The sequence below is a fragment of the Simochromis diagramma genome, unplaced genomic scaffold (assembly GCF_900408965.1).
Source record: "Simochromis diagramma unplaced genomic scaffold, fSimDia1.1 OVJJ01000481.1, whole genome shotgun sequence".
Classification (NCBI taxonomy): domain Eukaryota; kingdom Metazoa; phylum Chordata; class Actinopteri; order Cichliformes; family Cichlidae; genus Simochromis; species Simochromis diagramma.
The window spans coordinates 3,078,847-3,105,287 of NW_024386898.1; the positions used below are offsets into that span (position 1 = coordinate 3,078,847).

Genomic DNA, 26,441 nt, shown 5'->3' on the forward strand with positions numbered 1-26,441 from the left:
GGTTCTGCTGGAGGTTTCTTCCTGTTAGAGGGAAGTTTTTCCCTTCCTACTGTTCCCAAAGCATTGCTTAAAGGGGGTCATATGATTGTTGGGGGTTCTCTGTATTATTGAATAACATGATAAGCAGTTTATTCAAATGTAATGCTACTTGCTGTACCAAGGGGCATTATGTGATATAAGAAGCCAAGAAGTCTGCCTGAGGACAGTGTATTGTATCTGGGATAATGTTTCCATATGACAGACTATAGGTATCCTGAGACGTATGCTCAACGAGAATCAATAAAGAGAAGGAAATACGGTGGTGTGGACATGGCATCTGCAACCACAATGGTTTTCTATGTGCTTTAAGCAAGTTAAAAAAATGCTCTAGGCTGAAAAAAAAAAAAAGGCAGCATAGATTCTTGTTTTGACCCTTTTGATCTTTATTAGCAGCAGCTTTCGATACGTAGGTTTTAACCTCCTCGTGATGTTACTCCGAATGAGTCAGCTAAATGCTTCTATTAAAACACAAAGCTTTCTGATGGCATGCAAAACACAAAAGATATCTTTAGACCTGTGTGGTGAGTGTATATCGATTTCATTTTCATCTCTCGACCAATCAGCAGTTCATTTCCATTGCTGGCACCATAGTTTGGAAAGCAATTAAGGATTTGAGTCTTGTTCAGGAAGGCTAGATGCACCTTCTGGGATTCAAATAACTTGTGCTCATAAGACAATTACCAAAACCCCTACACCATATTACACAATGTTATTACTGCTTCTGGAGAGTGTGTAATAGGCTTTCACTCAGGAAGAGGAGCTTGATGCCGTTTCATTTCATTAACTAGATGGTCATTTCATGATGTACACCACCTGACCTGATGCTGAGGGACACTGACCTGAGCGCGTTCAATAATGGTACATATACATTATACAAACAGATATAAATCACTCAACCTGCTTGTCAGTCATGAGGAAATATTCTGATCTATTACTGAGAATGAACCCTATTTCACTAAGTAAGAGGCTTCGAGTGTGAAATGTGCAAACTAGAACACATGTAAAGGGCTCGGGGTCTCTGAGAGGGGCTCGTCTGATGAAATGGATTTGTGTAATTTCCCTGATTTTTCTAATGAAATAAGTGCAAAAGGTGACGGCCCCATTGATGACACCCCTCTGTGTGCATCTTGACCCCAATTATAGTACTGTGACTTGGACAGCAGATGGTACATACACAGAGACACACATGCACACAGGAGGAGTGGCCATGGCAACAGACTCATAATGGTTGTCCTGGTGTGTAGTGGAATCACTTGGCCTAATTTGTTAAGTACCACCTCAATATATTTAATTTAATCAGTCTATTCTGAGCATAAAACAAGTGTTATCAAATGAATCCTTAGCTGCCCACACTGACAGCTCGTCAGACATGTTCTTTAGAAACAGGACAGTGCTTTAATGGGTTTCACTGATCAGCATTTTCACATTTTGTACACTGCTCTGCATCTTGCTTTTGATAAAAAACATGTGTGGTAAGTTTGCATCTAAGAAAAGCAAACTAAACTAATTAAGCCTAGACCAGCAGGTCATTTTAAAAACTCTTTTAAACTCCCACAGATGCTCTAATAATCTATAATTTGCAGAGAAGAGTGCTTTTAAAAAGAAAAACATAATAATTTTAGTAGCTCATATTATATTAGGTCAACATACATACACGTCATCCCTGAGCCAAAAGTCCAGGCTTCAGACTGCCCCTAATGTTTCTGAGCTTCTAATAGTTTTTCTCCATTATCAGGTCTGCGTGATGTCAGAGAGACACACACAGCTCTGGCTGTGAGCACGGAAGCTCCGCCCACCAGCTGTCCACACCTACTATTTACAAAGAGCAGCCAATCAGAAGAAAGTTAAAGTAAGGATCCATTGAATGGTTGTACTAAATTCCAGTATAACATAAATAAGGATTATAATATACTCTAGTAAAGTAAACTTTTTTTAAAAAAAGTTTAAAATTAGCTTTAGAGGCTGCCTTTAAATGAAAATATAAAATAATACAATCTACAGAAGTGGGATGGATTATCCTGCTTATATTTTGAGGAAGAATTTCTTCCTGTAGAGCAGGTAGGCGATGAGCAGCCACAGTGCAGTCCCCCACAGGCTTTGAAAGAGCCACTCCCAGTGGCTCTGCTGGAAGCGCATTTCCCAGCTGAAAGGGAAGTAGAAGCCCAGGAGAGAGTGGCCAACATACACAAAGATGGAGTTCATCCCTGTGGAAGAGGGGTGGAAAAAAGACAAGTTATTGAACAGGATTTATACAATTTAAAGGATTTTTCCCTGCTTTCCATAATAGCTGAATGACTAAAGTTATGTGCAAAAAGTAAAGGCTTTATTGCAGGGATGCTTTCCAAAAAGCTTTCCAAATGAGCTAATCAGTTTAAACTCTTCTCTGGGAGTCTGGCCAATAATGCAAAAAAATTACTGGAAGAAAAGAGTGAGGACCACAAGTCCAAAACCTAGACTATAATCCCTACAAAGGCTTTCAGGACATTTGTTATATTAGGCTGAAAAATGTTTGTCTTTGCATAATCAGCTAATGAGTTGCCAAACACAATTGTCATTGTAGTCAATATTTTAAACTACGTTCCAGCGTTTGTGAGGTTTTTATTCCAACCAAAGCACATACACCTTTGTAAAGCAGCCTGTCAGTACAAGAAGAAACATACCTGGGTATATGAATGGCTGTCCACCCCACCAGCCCTTGATATCGACGACAAAGAACATGCCTCCCAGCAGCAGGAAAGACAAACAGCCCATACACATGATATAGGACAACGACCTGAAGAAACAGACCATCGGAAACACTTTACTACAACAGCAACATTTTACTTGGCACATTTGGGCATCACTAAAATCTGAGCAGAATGGTGTGAAGAACAGTGTAAACACACTCAGTCCATCAATCCTCTGCTGCAGATAAATAACACCCAGAGTCTGTCCTACAAACAGTGAGGCAGTTTGCTGGACTTGTCTATAGCATCAGCATATGGATCCTTGGCATGTGCCTCATGGAGCTGTGCCAGCTAACCGCGTCTCTGTCTGTTCCTAAGTGCAAGAATGCACGATGAAATATTATCGCATGTAAAATGGCTCCTTTCTAGAGCCTCCCTGCATTTATTTTTTATTTCTTTATCTCAGCTGAAGTCGAGCCAAAAACGACTCTTAGCTTGGAGTTAATTACTTTTAGACATCCCGGCAAGGACTTGTACCCAGGAGCTCAATAACCTGTGCATGATGAACTGCCTATAAAAGCCAGGTAGGTAATGGCAAGTGATGCCCCATGTGGAACATCATGAGGAATTTGCTTACACATCACAGATGAAATGGCGTTCTTCCTGCTACAACATTTGAATGATTCACATCACATATAAAGGGAAATGTGGGAGTGGAAACAAATGCACGAGTCATAAAGTAACCGATGTGTGAGGTGGTAACTGTGTCACATTTCATGCAAAATCATTACAAACATTTACCAAAGTGCTGTGCCTTGTTTTTCTAAAAAGGCTTCTAATAGTTTGGGAGCAGTTAAGACTGCGTTGTGGTTATACAGTTACATTTCCCAGAGTCTGAGCTCTTTCCATCACACAGAGCTGGTAAAACAGTGAGTGAGTGCTTCTGGGGGAGGATGAAGCATTCTTTATTTCGCTGGCCGTAAGGAAGAGTGATCATGTTGGGAGGATGTATAACGGCAACACCTCACACTCCCAACAGCCCGGGTGATTATTTACAGCCGTAGCTGTCGTTAGAGGTAAGTAAACGCGTGTTTTAGCAGCCTTGATTTGTGTCTGTTGGAAATCCCATCCTTTCTTTTTTTGTGAGGAAAAGTGGCTGGATTTAGAGGGTCAGGAAGCACTTACCAAAGGTTTTTATTGACAGGTATAAATCCTCCGTCTCGCGTGCACTTAGAAAGGATGGCTGCGGAGATTCCCTGAGGGTGGAAATGAAACAGATTTCAAATCGATGGAGGGCGATAAAGCAATCTGTATTGGGCTGCTAAAACGTGAGGCAACAGTATCAAGCAGAGTCCACCAGATCAACCGACAATCAGAGAGTTACGTGGACATGGTCCATTAACTTATACACACACACAAAACACTAGACAGGACTGCAAACACACCAAAACAATGAGCTGAAAAACATTAAAACGTGGGTTTGTCACTACAGTAAAACACCACCGAGAGGCATCTACAAAGTCCAACACACTGAGGCCCAACTGACTCCATGTTCATATTTACTCATGATCTGCTCAACTCTACATCAGTAAGCACTTTCATAGTCTTAACTATCCCCCACCCTCCCTGTATGATTTAGATACATGAAGAAAGATTTTGTGCTGCACAGAGAAACCCAGGACAGCAGATCAGGATCCAAACATGCTCGTTAGGTGGATATCCATCATGTGTATAGATGACAGAATCGATGGTGTGGAAATAGCCTAGCTGGGGCTGGATTGAGTCTCCAGGCTATCCAGGCAGCAGGATGTGGGATGGGGCTGGTATGTGGGGCAATCGCTCAATTTCAATCTCTCACTTCTGGAGCCTGATCGTTGGACTTTAATTAACAGGGGCTGCTGTTTATTATGAGGAAGACACATGGCTGCCTGTGAATATCAGCCTGCCACAGATCACAAAACAATAAACCATGGCCTGATGTTTACTGTATCCACACTTTCTGTTTTTCCTGTGCTTAACGCCGACCCAGTTGTCGGGTGCGTGCAGTAATAAGTTTTCTCCTCCTCTGAGGAAACCTGCTAATGTTAAGAGCACATGTCTGAAACAAAAGGCAGCTCGGCTCTGCTTCCTGCCTCCCCCTTTGAGCCGAAATCTTATTAGAAAAGTCAATATCAAGAGCAGGCCAATCGCTAAAACTAATTTTGCTTTCTGTGTTGGTAAGACATACAACCAAAAATAGATTTAACCACTGAGATTAAAAAAATCAAATCAAATATACACGTGCAGAAACGGTGAAACAAATATATGCTGCGCTGATTCTTTATTCCTGTGTCTGTTCCTAAAATCGATAACGATGGTCTGCTCTCACTGCCAGCCGATGCAATGTGAGAAAATCTATTCTATTGCATTTTTCTATCTCAGCTAACCAGGATTTAAGCTACTCTGTCGAGCCACATCTAAATACTGTAAGATCCAGAATATCGCACCTCCAACACTGTAATCTTCAGTAGCATCTGCAGCATCTATCAGCTGCTAAACAATGAGATACAGTGGAAAAAACATTAAAGCCTAATGTTTATTTATGACAGCATGAGCTACTTTGTCACTGTGCGCCGCTGGGAGAAGCTAAATGGATCTAATTTATGTCACCTCCCTCCAGCCACTCATCGCACAATGATAGTCAATAAGATTCAACACCTGGAGACATAATGGAGCTTTGTCCTTTAAGAAGTGAGGTTAATGACGTTAAATTCTCGCAACAGAATTTCAATTGATTCTCACATATACGAGCAGGACTCTGTCACTGAGTTTCTTCCTACTGTCCTTTTGGAAAATACTGTCTGGATGGAAAAACGCTGCTGTTACAGACCTTTAAAACTTCACTGAGATATTGTTTTGGACATATTAGACTACAAAAATAAACAGATTTGACTTGAAAAACCTTATGACATAATAGTAAATAAAATAAACGATTTCTTTAACACCAGAACCTTCAACGCTGTTTCAACTCATGTGTCAAATAAGTAAATAAACGTCTTGCAGTCATACACATAACACTCTGAAGGAACCTGATACCCAAAGCTGGACAGAAAAGGCACCCAAATATACTGGAACTACAGAACTTCAGACAAGTCTTTCCCTGCTTCTGTGTGTTTTTTCTTTCGCTGCACAGATTTTCCGTCCTGCGCAGCTTGATTTCAAAGGCCGTGCGATGCAGGCAGCTCTTCCAGCTCCATCATCGCTCCAGGTCACAGAGCTGCCGGTTCAGGATGTCTGCCTCCACAGCACGCAGGCTCCTCCTAACCCCGTTTCACAAATGAGCTATATCTCTGGAGCATCACGCTGCACGCACATAAAAACAGTGGCAAGCACAGTTCAGCGGAGACTAGCCTTCCTACGTGTCTGTCTGTCAGTCTTGCTAGAGCAGACTAGCAGCCTCCTGTCACAGGTTTAGAAATACAAAACAAGCCATCTCCTGTAACACTTGGCTTCTCCCTGGAGGACGCATTCCCCCTCTAAATGAAATGGAGGCCAGCCTGGCTTTTTTTGTGTTTTAAGACCACCCAGAATGAGCATAAATCTCAAACAAATATGACCTTAAAAGCTTTTCAGACAGGCATTACCTTTTTATCCTAGGTTTGAATGCACTTTAATAATTCCTTTCTTAAATCTGCCATGTTTGGTTTGCTTGTTGAGACCTCGCTTGCAGCTTCCTAAACTGATCATACTCTTAGAGTAGATGCTTTTATGCTTGCAGCAGACTGTAAGTAATATGCATAACTCTCCCAATCCAAAACCACATGTAAAGCACAGAGAGGCAACGAGACGCAGCGTGTATTCCCCCGAGGGTCCGGATACCCATGTCTGCCCGGAAACACAGCCACACATGGATGTTGTTTAATTGTACTGAGATCACACACATGTCCTCTGCCAAGTCCTGCTAATGAATGACTTCAGCAAGCTACAGTATGACTAATACCCAAGAGGCTGGAAAACACGTTGCAGAATTTACCTGCAAGGTGAAGTGAAACACTGAGACCATAAAAGTGCTCGGCTCTGAGTGAATCACAGGAGCAGGACAGTTATTGGGTGTCTTGGTTTTAAATTAACAACTGACTTTATATTCATTTCCTACAGCAGCTCTGCTTAAAACCTCCACGTACCAGGATGAGGGTCCACACTAGGAATCGGCACAGGATGTGGATATTCATCTTTTTGTAGAAAATTATAATTTTCCCCGCCTGTGAAAGAAAGAGGCAGAAATAAGTACAGACCCCACAGCCTATTCACTCATCTCTTTAATGAGAAATACCACATAAACACCAACACCCGGTGTGTCCGCGTACTTGCCCTTGGGTAACCAAATAGGCCTGGGATGTGGCTGTCGAAGCCACGTCCCTGACATGGCGGTCACGTTTCTCCTATCCCATGGAGCCAGATGTGGGGTGTTAGTCATCCGCACCCTCTGATTAATTTGGTGATGATGAATATGTTTCAGCTGAGAACATTAGCATGGACCAACACAGAGGAAGCCAGCGGACACCTGGCGTGTCGTCTAAGACTCGCTGACTGAAGGGCTCAGAGCAAACAGCCCACGGGGAATTGAGCAATGTGGTCACTTTTTCATGTTACCTTCCCACAACCCAAATGGTTATAAGTGCCACTGTCACCATCTGAGACGCAGGTCTGAAGAACAAAAGGGCCTTCCTACTTTCTAACAGCATTTTGTCATTAAAGTAGGGCAGCTGTGCATTTACAGTGAGACAGGAAAACATCTGTCACATAATCTTTACTGTAGTCACACTGTAGGTTTATATTAACATATTAACACTGAAGAGCATCACTGTCTGCACAATGAAGCCATTAAAACTTTCAGTCTAATCAAGTCAAACTGAGTATTTTACAGTCACATCTTCAGAAGGTTCTGATCATTTCCTGTCTCTAAGATATTTTCAGCCTGCTTTTTGTTTTTGACAGGAAAGTTTTGTGTTCAGTTGAATTCAATTAAAATTTATTAAAATAGCGCCAAATCACAACAACGGTTGTCTAAAGTGCTTTATATTGTAAGGCAAAGACCATACAATAATACAGAGAAAACTCCAACCATCAGACAACCCCCTGTGAGCAAGCACTTGGTGACTGTGGGAAGGAAAAACTCCCGTTTGACAGGAAGAAATATCAGGCAGAACCACGTTCAGGTAGATGGAGCCATAAACCACTAGTTGTGGGTTTATAAGACCTATTTGAATAAGTGGGCTTATTATTATTATTGCAGTATTTTGTTGTGTACTTTTAATGTTTTATAAACCTGCAGAGACTCTAAAATGTACAGTTTCTATTCAGGATCAAGTCCAGTGGAGGCAAATAAAACTTTAAGGTTTTTTTGCAATGCATTTCGAAAACACAAAACATACATATATTTTTTAGGTTCGAAATCAATTCATGGCAACTATTTTCTCAGTTAACGGTACAGTGGTGCAGTGGTTAGCATTGTCATCTCACAGCAAAGAGATTCTGGGTTTGAAGCCGCAAGCCAGCCGGAGTCTTTCTGTGTGGACTGTACAGATTCTCCCAGCGACTGCATTGGTTCTCTCCAGGTAATCGAGCTTTCTCAAGCAGCCCAAAGACACACGTTAGGTTAACTAGAGATTCTAACTTGGTGTAAATATGAATGCCAGCAGTTCACTGTCTCTACATATTAGCCCTGTGATACTGGGTTACGGGTTACAACCTGAACAGGATGCCAGTCTACCAGCTGGGCTGGACTCCAGCAACCACATGACCATGAGTGTTGTCCACATTAAAGAGGACTGGGACATTTAGCTTGTTAATTTTGCAGAAATGAGCTTCCTCCGAAGGGTGGCTGGCCTCTCCCTTAGAGATAGGGTGAGAAGTTCGGCCATCCGGGAGGGGCTCAGAGTAGAGCCGCTGCTGCTCCACATCGAAAGGAGCCAGCTGAGGTGGTTCGGGCATCTGACAAGGATGCCCCCTGGGCGCCTCCTGGGTGAGGTGTTCCAGGCATGTCCCACCGGGAGGAGGCCCCGGGGCAGACCCAGGACACGCTGGAGAGATTATATCTCTCGGCGGGCCTGGGAACGCCTTGGTGTTCCCCCGGATAAGCTGGAGGAGGTGGCTGGGGAGAGGGAGGTCTAGGCCTCTTTGCTTAGGCTGCTGCCCCCGCGACCCGGCCTCGGATAAAGCGGATGAAGATGGATGGATGGATGGATTTTGCAGAGTTTAAAAGCTGATTTAAACAATTTAACCAAAGCTATGTATGGCATAGGTAATTTTACCTAAATGAATAGTGAACAAATACAGATTTGGCATAAAAACATCTGTGGATCTGTGGAGTGGATCTGTCCTGCACTGTATCAACAGTTCAGGCTAGTGGTGGTGCTGTTATCAGGTGTCGGAAATATTTTTGGCACACTCAGTACCCACTGAGCATTCTTCTTCACAGCCAACCTGAATATTGTTGCCAATCAGTCCATCGCTTTGTGACCACAGTGTACATATCACCTGGTGGGTACATGCAGCATATTATAAAGCTCAAATCATCTCTTAGGTGGTCACTACAGTCATCAGGTCTCTATTCAATACAGAACCTTTGGGATGTGGTGGATTGGACAATTGTCAAGATCTGCCTATGCAGGTCACTAAAAATGCAGACACTTGGACTAAACTTGGCAGAAGCAAGCCATTTATTAAGGCTGCGCAAAAAAATACAAAGGCAGGACTAAGACTTTTTTTTTTTTGCCACTCATGCCACTCACTGCATCGTACAGGAGAAACTTAGATCTTACCTGCATCCCTAGAAATCCAATGACAATGGAGTTGATGGTACTCAGAACCCCCTCTGGGTCAAAGGGCTGTGTGGTGCGATACATTTCCTGGAAAAAGCAAAACAAAACCATGCAGTTTATAATTTCACCTACATTGGTTTATAGCAGAAGCATTGTATTGCAATATGTGATGAACATTCCTACTTTGCACGTGGGGTATCTGTACATGTTATCACCAAACATCCACCTATCGATGTATCCCGCTGCACCTCCCGTGCAATTTGGGTAAAGCCCGTTATCGCCAATTCCACCGGCTCCTAAATACCCTCTGTTATCAAACAAGAACATAATTATTGTAGCTGTAGTTATTACAAAAAACAATGTTTAATGAAGTGTTTTGTGTTTATATGAAAACACAATACCCAGATGCAGCAGAGAACGCTCGGTGTTCTAATACCAAGGATGATTTTAATATTCTTAAACCCTGTATAGCAGTTGTGTCTCAAGCCACCACACATTCACGTTCAAGGAAGAAAAAACCCAAAACTCAATCAGATGAAAAGACACAGAAGGACTGAGAGTAAAAAGTGCTACAGCTTGAACCCACAGTACTGTAAACGTGATGTCATGCAGGGTCACAGAGAAGGGAAAAAACAAAACAAAAGACAAAAAGCAGAAGACACAGAGCGAGGAAGATGGATCCTCTGCCTCCGCTCCTCTTATTGCACATGACAGACTGAGATTGGCTAATTAGGCTCTCTGAAGCATCCACCACGGGCCCATAAATCACAACGGTTCATAACACCTGCAACACAAGGTGCACACTCACACTGTTGCAGCACAAACAGGCCCAACTGGAGATTATCTCAGCTTCGACACATAGGAAATTTATGCTTTTAGCTTAAGTGTACGATGCATTAGTGAGGAGATTTGACCTGAAATGCTATATGACAGTGGGAGTCATGTCCGGACTTACGTGGGGCAGTTGGGAACAGGCATGAGGAAAGTTAAGCACAGCCACAAAGTCTCCAGCAGGATGATGATCAGCCACTGTGGCCAGTAAAGGAGAATATCCTGGACCGGGTTCCACCAGTTATACTGCATCATACATAAAGCACATAATATTTTTGTTTTTAGGTCCAAAACTGTTTCGCTTTTAGGTATTTTTTTAGCATTAAACTAAGTTTTGGGATAGATTGGTCCACTTGAATACACAACAAATTCATAATAACTAAAGATTTTTAACTCTTCTTGGAGCTTTAGAGATGTCTGTCTGTTAATCCGGACGAATATCTGAGCTCCGCACGTAACGAATGGATGGAACTTGTTGAACTGTTCAACAAAGACTTCCACTGCACTGAACTCACAGGTCCATCGACTCTTGGACTTGTTATTCGTGTGCTTTTTCAGGTTAGACTCCTTAAATTTTTTCTCTTGTGTGTAATGGCTGAAATAACTGAACTTGACAGAACTGCTCACCGCAGTCAGTGGGATTTCTTTCTGGCCCCAGAAAGTCTGCAGGAGAGACAGAACAAAGTAGGTGAAGCCCAGACGCTGCAGCACTCCTGGGATCCTCAGCCAGGACCAGGACACTAGAGCACAGTGAAGAACACACAGCATGAACGCTCACTGTGGCACCTTAATACTGACAGACAGTGATTTAAATAACATATGAACTCACAAAAAGCACGCATATTAAGTCATTTCTGCAGACACAAGAAATCAAGAATTTTCCCAATTATCCCGACGCCACTATTACTACAACTACTTAGTATAGCAAGTTGATGTACGGCATAAAGGCTGGAGAGAGCTCATGTCAGCCTTCAGGATACGAACATGTCAAGAAAGAGGGTAGCTAATCAAACATTCATCAACAGTTATCTCTCGGTCTCACCAAATTGGGAAGGATAGGACTTGCTGCTGCTGGAGAGAGATTGATGGTAATCTACACATTAGCTAATTGAAAACCTCTTTGCCACGCAAAGTGCCGTAAAAACAATATGATCCCAATCATTGATCTGGACAAATCAAATAAGAGGCGGAAATCTTTTCTTTCGCAGGAAAAGGGGAAGCTCTTACTAATGACACTTTAGTTAAAGATATATGTTACACCCCCCCTGCAGAGATAATTGACTGTGTCTGTCGCCTGATAAAATTATCACGTCCTACAGGAATGTGCAAAAGTATTGAGCCATTGTTCATTCTTCTATACATATAAGGCAAAAATAGAGTTTGATGTGACAATTTTGACGAGATTGAAAGTCAATATATTTTTTCTACACAGCCTGAACTGTCTTAGGAAAGCTTTCTTCAGATAGTTTTCAGGAGTAGTTCTCCAGGTTTCTTGAAGGACAGTTAAACCTTTTCTTTGGATGTTGGCTGCCTTTTGTTCTGTTCTCTGTAAAGATGATCCCACACCGCTTCAGTCACGTTGAGGTCTGGGCTCTATGGAGACCTATCCTTGACTAATTGTGTTTCACTGCGTTTTTCTATCCAGGTATCATTTTCCTGTGCTGAGTTGTGTTTGTCATCATTTCCATGCTGAAAAAAATGAAGCTGTTGTTAACCAGATATTTTCCAGATGGTACTGCATTGTGGATCAAAATCTGATGGTACTTTCCTGCATTCGTAATGTTATCAATTTTGCTAAGATACCCAACAGCACTGGCTGAAATGCAGGCCCAAACCATGACTGAGCCTCCACCGTGTTTAACAGAAGGCTGCTAACAGTCACCGTCGCAGCGCTCTCCTCACACAAATGGGAAGAAATTATGTGTTTCTGTGACAAGTTACAGAACAAAGTAACAAAGATTAAAGATTCGGTTCTTTGGTCATTGTTTGTTAAAGAGCGTAACAAACAAGCATCCCTGGAAATGGTTAGGCACAAGGACTAGACTGAAAATGAGTGAAAAAGCAGTCAATTGTATTGATGACAATACACTATCAGCCTTTAGTGGCTCAGTGGTAACATTAACATGACAGTCTGGCACCCTGGAAGAAAATATAAAGAAATCTAGGATGGTTCAAATCTTTTGCACGGTATTAGAATAAATAATTAAGAATCAAATAGCAGAAAAGAGCAAAATGGGAAAATTTCATGTTTAATAAGAATTATCATTTTAAGTTGAATCCATTTACACAAGAGTTTGAAAGTAAGCTGCAGCAGACTGTAACACAGTTTTTCTCCCACATTTATGCATTTTCTTTGTGTTTGTGTGTAACGGACACCTTTTTTGACGTTCAATACTATTTAACTGAAGCTGTCTGCTTCCAATCTATGAGCACTTTCAGTGATAGATAGACAATATTATAATATGTTGGTAGTCAGCAAAACTGAAAAAGCCACTAAAAAAGTAGGGCAGCCAGAATTTTTCAAAACGACTGGCTTTTTGTGTTCGAACGTCCTCTTAAGGCAGCTCGGTGGCAGGGGTTTGAATGAATCAACTCTCACGCCTCACGCATCTCATCCAAATCATATTTTCTATAGTAAGTTTGTATTTATTTCGAGAATAAAGTAACTACATTTCAAGGTTTTTAATATGAATCTGCTTTGACCACTTTTTGGGACATCTAACCACGGTAGGGTTTTTGAAATTACTCCTATTTGATGTCAAAGGTTAATACCTCCTTTTCTCTCTTCTGACATTGAAAAGCATTTAACATATTGAGTTAATGTGACTCCATTCTCTTATTAGATCAAGCTCTGCGACTGAGCTGCAGAGGACGTCCTTGGAGACAGAGGGCAAAGCTGCAGTTTATGGTAAAAGTCAGTGTGCTGTTGTGACCAGCTCCAGCAGCAGAGTCTACAGCAGCTGCGTGGAGCTGACGGCTGTAACACTATCTGTTTGTAATTGTCCATTACCACAGCGGTTGTTTTTGCTCTATCTGCCTCTGTTAAACGTCCCCTGGTGCTGGATTTTGAGACTGCACACACAACAACAATATTTTTGTTAACCCAGTTAAGCAGACATCCACCCAGGAAAGTCCATTAGCACCACAGATAGCTAATGTGTGAAGGGCGCCCTTTGCATCCCAGGTGGATGGGGGATTTTCAGCATTATTCCTCTCCTTTAACCCTGACCCAGCCATGAAGTTTGGCTTTTATCTCAAATCAGGAGATCAACCCACTTAACATCTCTGTCGCAGACCAACAAACAAAGAAATTTACTTGACTGTAAAAAAAAGTAGCTATCACATTTGAAAAGCTAAACTCATCATTTCAGTTTCACCTAAAAAAATGAATTCAGCAGCTACTGGTTGCAGTGACGAGTGAAATATCTAGTTACGACATCTGTGTCAAAAGTATTTGATGTTGCTTAATTTACAGGAAATGCACTTTGCCTTCAAGCTTGCACATGAGCGGGTGTATTACCACACAGAAATCCTTCTCCCCACCTGTGCTAATAAACTTGCTTTGCTGTATTACTACATATTACTACATGAGCTGGAGTCTGCGTAGTGTAACTGACCTGAAAAAGTACACATCGATCGATAGATCGATAGATACACACATATGAGGATTTAGTTTGACTGAGAATCAGAATACACAATGTGCACCTACGTGGTCCGTCTTTGGGAGAGTAGTTGAGAAAGCAGAAGCCGAGCAGCAAGAGGACGACTGTTCTCCAGGTGATTTTTCGTAGCAGCTGCAGGCGGCTAACTCCTCTCCTCTGCATGGAACTGAAAGCCAAAACCACTGAGGTCCCAATTACAAACACAAACCTGGAAGACATAACAGGATTATGCCATTCAAACCCACATATGAACTGTACAAACAAGAAAAGTAGTAAAAGACGTTAAATAGGTCAGGCCCCTTGTGCCAAACCTACCATGGCATGACAAGATCCGCCACAGTTAGACCTGCAACAATTTCAGAAGCATAAAATCAATTAATACCAACAGACCAACACACACTTGATCTCATCAGAGAGTTTACAGTTTTTGCCCTTCTATACACACAAAGACAACAAGATGAATTAAAAACAATGCTCCGTCCTTAAAGCGCTGCTTCTGTCATTAACTTTCCATTTTGAAGAGGCGTGATTAATAAATATTTACACTCCTGTGACAGCAGCAGTCCTGCAGCCAGGCGAAGATTAATCAATCCAGCTCTGAAATCAATGCACCTCTGTACATGTGGCAAAAAAGCTATTACAAAGTTAAAATTGTGAACACCCATAAACAATTACAGGAATTTTCAAAAAAAAAAATAGAAACTGAAATAAAAACAAAAAAAGAAAGTGTATAAGAATATTTACTTTTTCTTGTTTTAAATACTTTTTCAACCAAAATCTCTACTTCAACCAGAGATGCCTTGCTTAAGAGTACCTCAATACTGGCTATCATAACACTGGAGTGTTACTCATTCCTTCCTCCTCCCTCATCTTCTTCCAGCTGTCATTTAAATCCTCCTCCTCTCCTCCCTGATCATTAACAAGAATAAACATCTATGGATCATGGTGTTGATTTTGCTTGTATGAGAAATGACACCCTGTGTTTTTCTTAACTACATTCATCATAATTAGTAACAACGCGTCAGAAAACTCTGCTAACACTATGGGGAGGATTTCGCCGCTGAAGATCAGGCGATTGCTGCATCATCGTTGTGTGCAGGGAGTAAGGTGCAGGCTGTAGGGTACAAGCAACTGATTTAGTTTTCCCTTATGTCAATTCACGTGCATCATGTACTTAACCGTTCCAAGGTGCGTGCTGAAAGAACCAGTAGCCTCCACCACCATAGTTCACAAACACCATCACAGTCAGGGAAAACCTATAAAGACAATACAAGTCGATATCCAGGAAAGAACAAATGAAGAAAATGTGTGAGTGAGACTGAAAAACTGTCAATAAAAATATATTATTCAAGTGCAATCCTTGATTATAATTAAAAATTAACTTCTGAATTAAAGTTAAAGAGAACACAAAAGGGGCTTTTATTCAGTCTCCCTCCAAATGCAAGGTAATGCAATCTAAGCATTATGAATCACTCAGGAAATGAACGCTTGTCCTCTGGATCTCCTCAAGCAGGAGTGCTGACTAAAGACTTTGCATCTAATATATGATACACTTTATACTTTAGCACTGGCCAAGGCTGCTGAAACACAGCGCACGTGATGGAGTGCTTCACTGAATCATACACTGGAGGGAAAAAGGTGTTTGCGTTGCATGTCAGAAAATGGGCGGTGGGCCACTACACAACACAAACTTGCACGGTAATGCAATGATCTGGGCCAGGCTGAATCTTTTCACCATCTGTAATACGTGAATTTATGTTTTCGTGCGTGCAGTGTAATCAAAAAGAGTGAAAAAATCATAAGGGGGGGTCGTAACAACATTACGACAACCTTTAAGAAACAGCCTGCCTGATAAGGTGCACTGTATCTACCTCTGCCTCCTCTAGTTTTTCTGCCTAGATTCAATTAAGAGCTGCACTGAAGCCATTACTGCTCTTTTAGCCCCAACCTGCTGATACAAGATTTTAATCGGTCACTATCATCTCAAAAGGGCTATTAAAGCAGAGTAAACCCTGCTGCATGTGTCCATGTTCTCTTCCTCTCTCTCTCTCTCTCACACACACACACACACGCACACACACACACACACACACACACACACAGGCTATCGTGTAAATTTTGATGAACGCATCCATTAGTTGTCATGGCAACAAAGACAAAGGTTAAATCGCCAGCCAGATGAGACCCTGTGAAAATTGCAGTAATATCCCAGATTATTGGCCATACTTATAATTAAAATTCCCCGCTGTCCGATTGGAAATGAGACCCCCATCACTTTACATATGCCACACATCTGTGACAATACAGGCTGCTAATTATGATGAGTGCTCAATTAACATAATGTACACTAAGGAACTCTTTGTTTTCTGTTGGATCAAAGTTAATAAGGTGCAGGTTGACACAGCAGGCATTTTCTTTTCTTTTTTTGGTTCCTAATCAAGTTTAGGTTGTTAATATGCCTTTGAAGCTCTGCAGTGAACATTTGCCACTTTAGTAATAGACTTAATTCATTTCTGGGAATGAGCAGGAATGATTTATAGCTAACAGATTACAGAGAGACCTGTCTGTTGCAGCACTGACAGCCAGTTATGACTCACTGATAGACACTTATGGACGTCTTTGATTTGAATCATTGTACATGCATTACCAATTAGAGTATCAGCTTAGTACTTTCCCCCCGTTGCTAATGGATAGCTGCAGTCTATCCCTGCACAGTGTTGAGTTACCCACTGTACTGGCCATATCAAGTACACGGACACCCAATCTAGTCATAATAAATTACAACTACAGTTGAAAAGCCAAGGTTCTATTTTTTTGTGGCCAAACATCAGAGCATATCTGAAACCCAATATGTAGGAAAACTTGGATCTCAGTCAAAATAAGGCACAGAATGAGTCAGCCACCTGCTGTTAAATGCGGCTCACAGTTCTTGGTTTTGCTGTAATAGTTGTTCCGTCAGTTGTATGCTGCTGCTAACTACTGACAGTGCGATTTTCAACGGTGACGAAACTGGTGAAAGGCTTTTAGCAATGTGGCACAAGATTAAAATCCAAATCCTTTTAGAAAAATTAACGTGCGACCATACACCACAGTTCTCTGTATATCATGTCAGGAGAGCCCGAGCAATGATCAGAAAAACCTTTCAGCTGGGAAGAAAAGCTGTTTGGCTTCAGAAACGTCTCAGCATTTATGGCAGATGACTGATGTGTCTGTTCTCTGTAGAAAGCTGTTACTTATCCGGGGGTATGGATCATAAGTCATGGGTCTGAGGAGGCGCACACAGCGTTAATCTTTAGAGCTGAGTCACAGTTTGATTAAGTGTGACGCCAGGTAGGAGCGTTTCCGGTATTACCATTCAGGACGTACGCACCTGTAACCCCGGAGTGACATTTCAGCTAACGAGATTGAGGAGGACTGAGGCAGGAAGTGGAAATGAAGGGAAATAAAACTGAAATGTATCCTCCCCTTGAACTCATACAGATTCTGAAAATGCACTCAAGCGCTTGAGCTCCCAAACTAAATAACAGCATGTTGCATTTTCAGCCCGCCACATATGCTCGGTGATTTTCAGCTGGCTCCTCGTCCAAAAGGAAGCCACAGATGGAGAAGATGCCAATTGTCTGCTGGATGCTGCCTGTGTGCTGCTGGATTTCCTCTCGCTCTTCAGTTTGGCAGGAGATCTATTGCTGGGTGGATGTGTGCTGATATGTTGACTGTATTATTACATCAATTATTTGGCGAGGGGGAGGTCAAAGCCACACCAGCATCCTGTTTCCAGAGAGGCGTGCTTTGTGTCTAGCCCTAGGCCACAATTAAGGCGAGCAGGGAGCCCAGATTCAATCACATGCATCACTCCTGTCCAACAGAAACACACTGTTCCAAACCCAACACACACTGCTATCAGAAACCATGCCCAAAGCTATACCGCCTGATAACAAAAGCTTGAAGGAGCATGTGGCCAGACTGTGACCCCTGTAATTATTCATTATGTCAGGCCTGTAGATCTTTATGATGCCTCAAACTTCTCTAAAAAGAATTAACATGTGAACGAGCTCCATGTGGTGATAGAGCGATAAACACGAATGACTGTTGAAGGTGAACATACCCTCGGAAAGTATCCAGGGAGAGCAGACGTGTTGGTTTAGCTTTAACAGCACCGTGCGCAGTTTCACTAGCATGTGATTCTTCCTGTAGAAAAAACAGCAGGGAGACAAAATAATGTCAACACTCACTGGGATAAAACACCAGTGTGGGTTACTTAAGGGGATTTGACAATTACCAGTGCTTTAAGCTCCATTCATTGTTGCACTTTTAGGGTTAAGGTCGCTTAAGCAGATATTTAAACCCCAAATCAAACTTACATATTTTTCATATCATATCTATATGTGTTTTCTAATCAGCAAAAAAAAAAATCAATAAAGGAAGAAGAAGAAACACTTTTGACATCTAACAAATCATAAAGTTTGATAACACAAATGTTCCAAAAACATGAAGCACAACACTCTTAAGCAGCTTAATGCTCTACTTTATTAACTAGGTGCTAATGCTGTCTGTCTTTGCTTGCTGGCCAGTTAATGTAAAGTGGGCTCATTTCTTCAGATTTTACTTGGAAAATGGGAAAACGGGGGCAGTGTTTTGTTGACCTGTGATAAAATACATGGAAATACAATACATGAGGGATAAACTGCACTATTCCTAACAAGCTTTAAAGTCAGTATTTGGTACGGTCACCGTCATGCTGAAAATTCATTTTCTACATTGATACTTGCATCAGTTTTTACAAGATCCTCAACATCACCGACTGAAATGCAACCCCAAAACATGACACAACCTCCACCTTGTTTTACAGATGGTTATAGATAATCATCTCTGCTGAACTCCTCCAAATATATAAAAAATAAATAAAAACCATGGATTCATCTTTCCATAAGACTTGATGTCCTACCGCAGTATTTTCTCCTTGTTTCACTTTCTTAAGAATTTTCTTAAGAACATGACAGTTTATGTATGTAGCCTTTCAGGCCTGTGACTTCTTCTTTTTTCCAGTTTCTTTACATTTTTAGGGACATCCTGCAGACCGTGCCAAGATGTGCCATGTTTCCAGCTAAAAGCTGTTTGGGAATTTACCTCGTCAGTGTAAAAATTCTATTTTATGTCATGTGTTTTTGTGACAGGTTGAAAAAACCTGGATAACTTTTGCTCAAGAGCACTTTTAAAACATTGCAAAAACGTCTGGCTCCTTGGAAGCAAAATATAAAGAACTAAGTGGAGACTTTTGCACACTGTACATAAAATGGCAACACATTTGGCTTTTTTATTTGTAGGTAGCAACAGGTAGCAAACTTGTTTGAAAATACTGATAAAGTCAAAGATTCACTGCTTCCTCATTCAGAACTCCTCAAATTCTCTCCGCCCCGCGTCTTCCCCCCCTCTCACTGTGTGAAAGGCAACATTTCGATGACTCTGGCCTGTTGCCCTCTCAGTTGGATTAGCCTGGCGTGCTGGCCTCCATGCAGCATTTTAAAGAGCCAGAGCAGGAAGACACCCGCACTAATATGTCGTGATGGATTTGCGTGCCATCCAGACAACATATGGAAGCCAGAGACATTTTGCTTGAAAGAATGAGAGGAGCTATTCATGTTCACCGAAAATACATGGCAGCTCTTGCCATGAAGCCCGATGATTGGACGGATACAACACTGTATCGTTTTCTATGTAAGTCTGCTGTGTAACTGGCTCTGCTAACATTTATATCAATCATTCCATTAGTGTCTCCCAAACGGCTTGATGACTGGAGCCTCGGAGCAATTTTAGAATGCATCTCAGGCTGCATAGCCGGCCAATGATAATGGTGCAGTTTAACTGCTGGATCAAACAATATTTGATTACCAGAAAAAGGTTTCTACATGAAAGAGATTGTGTAGTTACTTTATATTTTGTATTTCAAGAACAGTAGCAAAGATTTACTGTATATTTAAAAAATAATTTGCTTTTTAATTTAAACTCGTAATGGACATACTTTGAGTTGTTTATGACTTATTTAATCAAAATATAATCTCATCTGACATAAAAAAAAATCTAATGTAATATATTTATTAGAAGCAGCATTTAACTTACATTCTCTTCTGAATGCTGTGGGCCTTGGCAGCAAATAGTCTTTATAAATTTTGATGTACAACGCCTCCTGGAAAAAGAAAAACTTTAGGCTGCCCGGTTCTGATGGAAAAGCAATCAGTGCAGGAGTCTTGCAGATGATGTAAAAAACACACATGTACCTGCAGATGTAGGGTATCACAACGAATAACAGAGCGATTACAGCCAGCAGGAGTGCTGCCACCAAAATAGCTGGAAAAATAAGTAAAAGGAAGTCATTCTGTACCATTCTCTGTCCATGTCAGAAACTTTATACACTACATCTCTATCAGACCAGGATCTGAGTGGGGATAAAAGGGATGACTGCCAGTCCAAACTGTCTGTTATACTAGCCTGTGGACTCCCCTGTGGCTGTCTTTCAGTCAACCAATGTCAAAGGGGATCCCTCAAGTGACAAACAAGAACCTAATGAAAAAGTCTTGGTTGAGCCGCCGAGGAGTAATCACTGCGGGTAATCTAACCCTGCAGGCATGTGAAAATGAAAATGTAAGGCTGTGCTGGAACAAGGATGAGAAAACAATGACTTTGCCAGACTGCCGGAGGGCAGCACAGATAGGAGCAGGGTCAACTTGAGGTTTACAGTGCAAGAGGGCACAAACACTGTAGCGAAGATGGATTTTATTTGCCCCCCCCCAAAAAGGAATAGAGCTCTGAAAGCCACCGATTTGCAAACAAAGGGAGATATTTTACACCTGTAGTACTGATTATAAAACTACCTAGGCTTTATGAAATCTCCACATGGTCTTCTTTCGTCAAAGCACAGGAGAGCAGAGTACACGCAGTGGAAGAACAAACAAAAAGATGCCATTTTAAGCCGAGCTGAATCCACACAAGGACATCCACTCTGAACAAAGAGCGGTCACTTAATCTCCTCGGAAAAGTCATGGCATCTCTGGTGTCCATTCATAAAAACACCACAAAGCTCTCAGCGCATGAACCACATTAGAGCTCAGCCACAGACATGCTCGCTCCATCAGTAACCGTTGGTATAAATAGAAAATGAATGGTAGACACTGAAACAACTGAATTAATTTGAGTTCATTGATGTATAAAAGTCGAACAAAGACTTAATAGGAGTCGATCCTGTAGATTTCCTTGTAAGAATTAAGGGCTCAGCAGGTGACTTGTGGTCTGTGGTGTGATACAGAATACACTACTAACACGATTAAAGGGTGCATCTGATAGCAGCTTCACAGAAACATATGCTTAAAGAAATGATCTCATGCTGCCCTGTGGCCAATCAATCTCAGACACTGAAGTAAACTTTTAAAATTCCCTAGCAGAGCACCTCATACCTTTCTTGAGCTGCTGACCAGACCGTTACTTAAGGTGAACAATTCCTATGGGGAGTTTGTATAATCACCGGTCTGTGGAGCTAATGGAAGCTCATCATACTGTGAGAGGTGCAGTCACACTGACCATAACAGATAATGGCTACTTGGCCTTAAAAGTCTGATCTACAACATAATCTGCAATATTGTTAAGTAGTGTGTGCATTATGGAGAGAGGCGCTTTCAAAATCCCATTACGCCCTAATCCTTCCACACTCCCTAATGTATTACCCACAATGCTCTACGAGCCAGAAGCAGGCCTTCAAAACAAGCAGAAAAGCTTTTCTTTTATCCCTTTTCAAGAAAGCGAGTCTGATCTGATCAATACACATCATGTCCCAAGAGATGGATGAGAACTGCTGCTCAGTGGATGTGGACAAAAGCAGTGATTCTCCTCTTTGCTGACTCAATTAATGGGATCAAAGGCTTGGCTGGAGTTTGCAGACAGGTACCTTTGCTGTCACTGCGCCCTCACAGCCGAATCCCAGCAGTGTCGGTCAGGGATTCAAAACATGGAAATTTGTCCTCATGTATTTTTCAGTAGTGCTGCGTACTTACGCAGATAGGCATTATTTGGTCTTCTATCCACAATGTGAGTGCAGCTGCGATTATTTGCATCTAGGGTGTAAATCCAAATAGAGTAGTGACCACCTTCCTCATACGTTTGACTCCATCTGCATGCAAAAACAGTGAAATAGTCACAAAGTCTTAAAAGCTCCTATTTGATGCCCCGTTAAACTGTTTTCTTTAAAAGCACATTGCTGCTCTCCTGCTGCAGTAGCACAACTATAAAACTCAGGAGCACCACCTAGTGTCTGAAGGCTTAAAGTGCATGCCCCTGTCTTCTCACCGTCTCCAGTTTCAGGCCCCAAAAAAACATCCCTGTGCAAGACTCGCTCATATTGATCCACTGTTGGGATGACATACTAGCTATCACTTGGAGTGTTTTTTTCAAACTGGGAAAAGTAAATCAATAGCAACACAGGCTGGTTAGAGACCTCAGCATTGATTTAAGAAGACCCAGCCCTTTGAAAGGACATAAAAAGCACAAAGGCTTTTCATGGTGCACCATCTCTTAGAGGTGGCCCCAAAATAGAAAGCTTTGCCCTCCTGTGTGGGATGTTCTGGGTGTTTATACATATTAGATCTGTCCTAACTGTTTAACATCCCAGCTGATTCTTCCCCAGGACATGTGGCTTTCAAGCTTTAATGAGCCCTTTTCATCAATATTGGAATGTCAGGTCTTATTAACCCCAAAACAGCCTGTGATCAATACACTGTGAGGTGGTTTAAGGGAGGGCATAACTCAGGTCCAGAAAATGGGTCAGGGTTACTCCTCCAACCCTGTAAATAATTTCACAGGCTGCTGATGCAATCATGTCACCACACTATATTATATCTTAAAACAAGAGCAATGCACTTTCACAGGCAAACAAGCAAACGAGAGACAACTTGCATATTATTTGTTTTAAGTACCATCTTGAACAAATGTTTAACTTGTTACCTGCAAAAGGTTGCATTCCTGGTTTGTGATTCCACTTGTACTGTCAGAGTAAATTTGGTGCTGATTATTGCAGATGCATTATTGTTGTTGGGTTTCACTGTGACCAAATGTTGGTACAAACACTGAAAAGCAAAACAAATAAATAATAATTAAATGTGCCTAGCATTAACTTAATAAAAATGAATAATTGTTTGTTAGTAAAAGACTAATTTGATTTAATGATTTAAAGGAATGTGCAAAAAGGGAAAAATAGTACAATTCAGACAAGCTGGAAAGTCAATATTTAATCTTCCTTTAATCTTCAACACAGTCTGAACTTGTAGCTTCCTTGTAATTTCTTTAAGTAGTTTGTTGGAAGAGTTCTTGAGGCTCGCTGAAGGAAATTCAAAGCTCTTCTTTGGATGTTGGCTGCCTTTTGGTCTTTTCTTTGTCAAGATGATCCCACACTGCTTCAATAACGTTGAGGTCCGAGCTCTGAGGAGGCCAATCCACGACTGCTAGTTTTGCACCGTGTGGTTTTTCTATCCAGGTACGCTTTTACAGCACTGACACTGTGTTGGGGATCATTGTCGTGCTGGAAAATGAAACTGTTGCCCATGCGATGCTTTCCACATGGTGCTGCATTGCGGATCAAAATTTGATGATTCTTTTTTGTGGTCATAATTCCATCAATTTTGACAAGACAACACTATCGACTGAAACGCAGGCTCAACTAGGATTTGGACAAAATTTGGATTCATCACTCAGTAAGACCTGTTTCTGTGTAATTTGGCATTCCTCAGCCTTTCCTCTGTTTCTTTTCTTTGATATTTTTTTCTAGACAGCCAGCCTTCCATTAAAACAATTTCTCATAAAACTCCTTCTTCTTCCTTTTCTGTCCCCCACTTGTCCAGTTTCCTTACACTTTTTAAGAACATGGAGCAATATGCCACGTTTCCAGCTAATAGCTCTGGGAATCACCTTGTTGATTTTTATGAGAGGATGCTATTAACAAAGTGCCTAAAGATTAAATTTAAAATTGATTCTTTGTCTGTCTTTGCCTGTGTAGACACAACACTGGTCCATCCCTTGAGTTAAGTGCCTTTTATATGCATGCATGATTCATAGGTCAGTGTTAAGTGGTTTAACAAACAAAACACATTCCTCTGGAATTGGTCAGGACTGAAAAAGAGTGAAAAAGCAGCCAATGTCCAAAGAAAACTTCAGAAGGCCTGGAGAAATATTGCTCAAGAACACTTTAAAACATTGCAAGAAAAGTCTGGCTTCCTGGAAGCAAAATATAAAGAAATGACAGGTGGCTCAAAAACAGTTGCACAGTAAAATATAATTAAAGGTTGGATGGTAATATAATGTGCAGAGCAGTGAATTTACAAGCCAAGACGGCCTACGTATAAACAATAGGTCTCCTCATTGACAAACTAAGTTGGGAAACACCCAGTGATAATTCCTTTCCAAGACTGTATGGAGTGAGTAATAGTGTTACGGTTTTACAGGGCAATCATAGAAAGCTTATTCAATATGAAATTACAGCATGGTTTAGTAATCTAACAATGTGCACTAAAAAAGCATGGCTGCAAATGAATTTTCAGAAATGAAAAAATACAAATCCATACAGAGCCTGCCTAAGCAGGTAGTTACTTGTAACATCCTCTCGTCTCAGGATTCAAACATTTGACATGAGGAAGCATACTCAAGGTTCAAAGTTCAAAAGGTATCATATGTTCCAGCCTCCATTATGCTGCTGAACAGCATTGTTAAATTATTCAAGGAACAGCACATACTTGGACTTTAAGCACTAAATATTTCTTACTTTATGCTTGTCTTGTGTTTTCATACAGGTTTATCTGGTTTTATGTATATTCATATGTCTCGTGATGTTTTTATGATGTTCCCTTTAAGTTTCCTGATGTCTTTAATAATTCATGGTTGCTTTTTCCAGCAGTAACTGTAGCGCTGTACCCACAGCACATTCCTCTCAGAGACAATCAAGCTCATTTTATAACAAAGGAGAGAAAATCACACATTTCCCTTATGTGAAATTTGACAACAACTTCACAGTGAATTACAATGTTTAACTTTACTGCATCTGTATGTTTGCTAAGATCAGTTTGTGTGACTATAAACTTTTTGAGGAACTGAAAGCAATTTTCCTGCTGATGCTGTGTCTTAATAAAACCACAGTGACGGTGGATATTCTTTACCTTGTAGCAGTAATCTGATGTGTAGGAAGCATGCACTTCTTCAGTCAGCTGGTTATGAAATATGAGCAAAGCCTGATCCATTTTCAGATGAGAGCCTGCATAGATTTAACACAGGCCTGATTTATTAGCTGAGAGTTCTCTTGGACATTATAAAGACAAGATAACAGAACATGGCATCTAATCACTATCACCACTGTGAGCGTGACACTGACTAAATTCTCATACTGACATGTCCATTTGTTGTAATTCAATTTGAACCAGAATTAAGGAGACTGAACAGTGACTTTCACAAGAAGATCAAAAGAGTATAGACAGTACAGTTTTTGCTGCTACTACCAGGACATTTGTGCACAGATGCCTTCACCAGAGCGATCCCCACCCTCCTCACCATTTTCGATGTGTCCTCCGATGCCGCTGGTAAAGAGGATTAACAAAGTTAGACTTGCATGTAGCAGCGTCCTGGACTCCATGTTTCTAGCCGTAACCAGCCTTGTCTGCTGCTCATCTTTATAACTCTCACAATATAACCTGTGGTCAAAGGGCAGTATGCATACGTAATTGTTGGTTCCCTTTTCATGTGCTGTTTTGTGCTTACATTTAAGATCACATGTAATCATTGTCATGATTTGACATGAGGGATGCTAAGTAAAATCAGACTAATAATCAGTGAGTTTAAAACGGTCACAGGGCGATCGTGGCTCAAGAGTTGGGAGTTCGCCTTGTAATCGGAAGGTTGCTGGTTCGAGCTCCGGCTTGGACAGTCTCGGTCGTTGTGTCCTTGGGCAAGACACTTCACCCGTTGCCTACTGGTGGTGGTCAGAGGGCCCGGTGGCGCCAGTGTCCGGCAGCCTCGCCTCTGCCAGTGCGCCCCAGGGTGGCTGTGGCTACAATGTAGCTTGCCATCACCAGTGTGTGAATGAGTGGATGACTGGATATGTAAAGTGCTATATAAATACAGGCCATTTACCATGTATCTGTGGCTCTGTATTAATGCCACAGTCAGCAGACACTCTCCGTTTCACCCCAGTCTAATGGTTTTGTTCTAAATCACAGCTAACTAAATGGCTTTAGCAGCGCTCTCATTTCCAGGTCCAGTCAGCTGTTAAATGCTGATCTCCTGTCACATCCTCTCCCTGTTTTCATTCCATTAACCACTTCATTTCTCTGAGCGCTCACAGTGACAGATGAGTTCACCGGGGCAATCTAACAAGAGCGGGTTGTTAACCTTTGACATGAATTCTGGTAAGCTGA

At 41.4% G+C, this 26,441-nt stretch overlaps 1 protein-coding gene across 1 annotated transcript; it reads right to left on the reverse strand.

Moving 5' to 3' along the window:
- Positions 1-412: 412 nt before the first annotated feature.
- Positions 413-25,874, reverse strand: si:dkey-192p21.6 (uncharacterized protein LOC565246 homolog). The gene is made up of 18 exons (XM_040034530.1): positions 25,579-25,874; positions 25,191-25,285; positions 22,990-23,111; positions 22,044-22,159; positions 20,277-20,346; positions 20,119-20,185; positions 18,107-18,189; positions 15,181-15,257; positions 14,317-14,347; positions 14,049-14,209; positions 10,967-11,079; positions 10,464-10,585; positions 9,692-9,815; positions 9,509-9,595; positions 6,869-6,946; positions 3,891-3,961; positions 2,700-2,812; positions 413-2,243 (listed from the first exon to the last, which is right to left on the reverse strand). The coding sequence occupies exons 1-18, from the start codon at positions 25,811-25,813 to the stop codon at positions 2,062-2,064; spliced, it is 1,947 nt and encodes a 648-aa protein (XP_039890464.1). The 5' UTR covers positions 25,814-25,874; the 3' UTR covers positions 413-2,061.
- Between the last annotated feature and the right edge of the window lie 567 nt (positions 25,875-26,441).